Genomic DNA, 4902 nt, shown 5'->3' on the forward strand with positions numbered 1-4902 from the left:
GTCCCGCCAGCGGCGCCAGCACCAGCAGTGACAGCAGCAGCAGCAGTGACAGCAGCAGCAGTGACAGCAGCAGCAGCAGTGTTGGACTTACTCTGTGCGGTTCTTTCTGTTGTACAAGGCCTGAATACTGACAGCGAGTCCGATGAGGAGCAGCAGTAGCAGCAGACTGATGGTGATGCTGGCGTAGACTGCATCTTCACAGGGAGGAGGAGGAACAGAGAACATATAATGATCATACAGACATCTAGACTTTCTGGAAGTGCAGAGCCAGGATCCTGGAGATGAATCCAGGTGAGGGGGCGGAGCATTTTTGTTACCCAGGTGCGTGTCCTGTGGTCGGGCTGTGGAGGTGGACAGAGACGGCTTCTCTCTCACATGGCAACGATTTCCTGTCCATCCTGGGAGACACCTGGGAGGGCATGAGGACAGAAGCAGTTTAAGAAACAAGAAGGAATGGACACAGATGGTTGTGGTCAGTGGCGTGTCATGGAGTGGACCAGTCCACCAGGGTAGACAGTCCGACCATGTATGGATTCATCAGAGACAAGAGCAGGTGTTGTTGTTCCTTCTGACCATAACCAGTTCCTGAATTCAGGAAGTGAACACCACTCAACAGAACCTTCTGCTTCTGTCACTGTAATAAGAACAAAGAACTTTGTTCCTGTTCTTCTCTCTGGAACTTTATCCATCCATCTATCCATGCCCATCCCCTTATCCGTTACCGGGTCGCGGGGGCAGCAGTCTCTACGACCACCACCCAAATCACACTGCACCATACCAGCATCCTAGTGAACCACTGGGAGGCGCCAACCTCCCTAACTGAGATTAGAATCTAACCCAGGAGGAGAACCTGGGGTTCCATACCAATGACAGAGACATTTCCTCTGGGCTAGAGCGCCACCTCTGAATACCTCTTTATATCAATACAACTACCGTCTGTTCTACATGAAAATCATTATTTGATCCACTCAAACATTTATCTTCAGAGAGTTTGTCGAAAAACGAGGTTCTGGATGCATCACAAAAAAAAATTAAGTTTGGGGGTTTTCTTTTTTCCCAGTGAAAATAAAACTTTTATATAAAAAAAAAAAAAAGTACAACATTTTTCTCCATGACCAGAAAAGTCAGGAGACACAGACCAAACCAGGCAGTTGGCTTTTGGCAGATTGGTAAATATCACTGATCTCTCTCACACACACACACACCCCTCAGAGCAGAGCAGTCACACACACACACACACACACACACACACACATACTGTCATTATCATTCAGGAAGGCTCAGGGTACAGCCTGGCTGTGGGACGGAGCCAGCTCCACCTCCTCTCTCCTGGTGGAGGCTGCTCAGAGTGGAGGAGCGTGACACCAATACTGAGGCGGGGGTATTCTCCAGTGATGATCCCAGAGGACTCTGAGCAGCTGTGAATGAAGACTGGTGCTGGCAGTGCTGCTGCACCAGAGGAACGTTGGACAGGAAGTGGTCAAGAGGCAGAAGAAGGAGACAATGAGAAGCAGCATTTTCTACCACCATCGGACCAACGACTTACACAGGTGATACTATACTGTGTCAATGTGTGTTCTGTGCTCTGAGTTTGGGATCCATTCTTCCCAGATTGCAAGACTAAGTTGTGTTACGTTTTCCCCCAATCCTTTCTATATTTGGTGACCAGGGAACATTGCAACAGTGGACAAATGAAGGCAGAAGAGTCCTGGTCCAAACCTGGAAAAGCTTCAGGAGAGAAGTGGATTCCCACATGTTCCACGGTGTGTTTCCCAGGAAAAGACAGAGGCTTGATGTGATTTCCATGTTTAAAATTCCACAGAAAGATTCCATCCAGGAGGAGATGAGGTACAAAGTACACACACTGACATGTGGCTCTGTGTGTGTTGTGTCTAACTGTGTACGTTTGTGTTGAACTCACATACAAACAGGTCCATAGGTCTTGACAAAGCATGAGCCGCGACCCAGACAGTACAGAGGAGGACATCCTGTAATCACACACAGGACTGTGCATTAGACACAATGTAGTACAGTAGGAAGTTCAGGGTCCACACTGACCCAGGCTCTACTGCAGGTAGTACAACCTCCTGGACCAGACCACGGACCAGAACTTCACACACTGTCCCTGATTATAAACCCAATATCTGGACATCTGGATCCATGATTTAGCAGAAATGACCAAACTCTGGTCTATAACTAGAGCTGTGTTTCTACTACTGTTACAGTATGTATGTGTGACAGTACAGTACAGCCAGAGAAGTACTGTACTGTACATACATGTTTCACAGTAAAGTTGTGGAATGGAAAAATAAGACATACATATTACGTCAATAAATGAAATACACGACGCGGCGGAGGTAAGTGCTCAGCTGCAGAAGGGAGAGCACGGGAGTGGTGACGGAGGTGGAGGCAGTTGGAATAATCTGCTCCTATCCTTATATTAGAAGCCGGGACCAAGTAGAGAGGAGAGTGAATAGAGACGAGATACTGGCCAAGACGGACGGAGTGTATATGAAGGCCGGGCACAGGCAGGAGCGGACATTATTGTAAAGACAAATAAAGGCTGTTAACTGTCATCTGTGTCAGCGTCTTGGTTTGGACGAGAAAGGAGAACCGCAATATAAAGAGGGAACACACACACACATATATATCTATATAAATATATATATGTATATTTATATACATATATATCTATATATACATATATATCTATATATACATATATATCTATATCTATATATATATATATATATAGCTCAACTGAGCTCCATTTCTCCACATGACACTGGAAAATGAAAACAGATCTTGACATGAAGTGTGGTTTATTAGTAAGACTACGTTACCATGGCAGCTGGATTCATCAGACTGAAAAGGCAGACAGTCGGCCGACCGGTCACAGCGTTTGTGAAGTGGGATACAATGAGGTGACTCCTGTTCACACAGCAGTTCTCCCAGCTGACAGTGAAGCAGTGCTGTGGGGGGAGGAGGGAGAGTGGGGGGGGGGCATGTTGATGCTGCCTTCATCCAATCATCTGACACACTGTGCCTTTGCTTTTCATTTTAATAGAACATGATCCTGACACACACACACACACACACAGATAACAAATGTGTATTCTGCATTTTCCTGTGTGAGTATTCACTGAGGACTAAGTACTGAGTCTGTCAAATCTGGTACTGCAGTGTAGTACTACTCTTGATCTTCTCAGGTACAAGCTAAACAGACAAAGAGAACCCATTCATTTTTTTACTGCCCCTCCTGTTCATGGAGGTGTAGTCATTGGTGAGGAAGAGTAACTCATGGTCAGGTTACAGTGACAAATTAAACAAATCCTTCCTGGTTTATAGAATGTGGAAGGAGTTAAGGTTCCGTCTAAGCAGACACAACTACAGCAACCAAAGCTTGAAAACCAAAGTGAATATTTTCTCACTGTTCTAATCTAAAGTCAGTGAAACTCACGGCAGCTGTACTCGTCCTCTCCATCTGGACAGTCAGGGACACTGTCACAGCGCAGCACCGAGGGCAGGCAGACAGAGTTGGAACACTGGAAATGGGCAGAGGGACAGCGGTCCTGAGGAGGAAGAGTTCCAGATACCAGGGTTCCACACTGTTCTTCGTCAGATTGATCGGAACAGTCGGACTCTCCGTCACACCACCAGCTCTTTGGGATGCACTGGAAGGAGTAGAGACACTGGAAGTGGTCTGACCCACAGGTCAGAGGCTGGGGGGTCACTGGACCTGATGTGACATTTGACCAAAAACAAGAACATGAAGTACTCAAATAAACCTAGTTATATGTATAGTACTAGTTTAGTGGTAGTTACGATAGTTAAGAATTAGCCACTGGTCAATGTCAAGGGAAAGAAAACATAAATAAAAAGCTTTCAATCCCTCCACCCCCCACTCCCACCCTTAACAATGTGGTCACCTCCAACCAAACAGTCTGCAGTGTAAGAGATGTCGTCCAGGGCCACGTCTGTCCACATGTCTCCTCCAACCTCGGCCTGAAAAGACACCGTGAACGGTCCGGTGTTGGACAGGACCACGTTGGCGTAGGTCCACTGAGGGCCGTGGTCACCTGTGGTCGCCCACATTAGGAGACGGGTGCCATGAAGTCCAACTGTGTAGACCTGCAGAGTGTGAAGATGTTCAGGTCACACCTAATCGGCCAATCAAATAGCAGGATCTCACTACATTCATCCATATATGGAGGACAAGATAAACCAGGAGACTCTGACTTGGAACCATTTTATTACTACCTTATTACTACTACACGTTGTATAGCAGTTCTGCAGGAGACACAGCCAACACATCACCTGGTTTTATCTACAGTATTTACAGAAACAGTCAATTCACCTTTAAAGTTCCCATCCTGTCTGAGCCAAACATATAGAACCAGAACCGCAGGTGACAGAGGCCGATGCTGGCGGGAAACGGACGGCGGGTCGTCACCCTGGCGACATCACCTTCCCTCTGTATAGCTGAATGCACATACAGGAAGTTCCCACCGCCACCTGCAGAGGCAGTACAAACCCCAGCTACAGACGAGTTGATACTGTTTGTAAAAGTGATTGAAGATGAAAATGTGATCGTAGAAGACTGAAGTTGACCTCAGGCCAGCCAGCCAATCACAGATCACCACTATGATCTGTACAGACCAGATGTTGCAGAGCTGGATATTACCGTCAAGTTAACGCATAAATACATTTGCAAAGAATATATTTTGTGTTTTCTGTGTAAATAAGGGTTACGTGACGTTTTCTTTTCTCCTTAAAAACTCCTACTCTGATGAACAACTCTCACTCTATTTACTTTCTCTCATTATTTAGGTTTCTGCAGCGCCCCCTATAGTAGCTATGACTATTTCTGCACCCCGAACATCTGCACTACTTATAAAACTT

General features: G+C 46.3%; 1 protein-coding gene across 5 annotated transcripts in view; it reads right to left on the reverse strand.

The window, feature by feature from the left end:
- Nucleotides 1–4902, reverse strand: part of malrd1 (MAM and LDL receptor class A domain containing 1) — a 27490-nt gene that overhangs the window by 2444 nt on the left and 20144 nt on the right. For 4 of the 5 annotated variants that reach the window (XM_025054605.1, XM_025054606.1, XM_025054607.1 and 1 more), the window contains 7 exons: nt 4358–4515; nt 3930–4131; nt 3461–3739; nt 2844–2972; nt 1922–1988; nt 318–409; nt 92–194 (listed from right to left, as the gene is read on the reverse strand). In XM_025054605.1, the coding sequence (XP_024910373.1) occupies nt 92–194; nt 318–409; nt 1922–1988; nt 2844–2972; nt 3461–3739; nt 3930–4131; nt 4358–4515 (1030 nt within the window). The remainder of the gene's footprint in view (nt 1–91; nt 195–317; nt 410–1921; nt 1989–2843; nt 2973–3460; nt 3740–3929; nt 4132–4357; nt 4516–4902) is intronic. The other variant, XM_025054608.1, reaches the window with a different exon arrangement.

The sequence above is a fragment of the Cynoglossus semilaevis genome, chromosome 3 (genome assembly GCF_000523025.1).
Source record: "Cynoglossus semilaevis isolate Cse_v1.0 chromosome 3, Cse_v1.0, whole genome shotgun sequence".
Lineage (NCBI taxonomy): Eukaryota > Metazoa > Chordata > Actinopteri > Pleuronectiformes > Cynoglossidae > Cynoglossus > Cynoglossus semilaevis.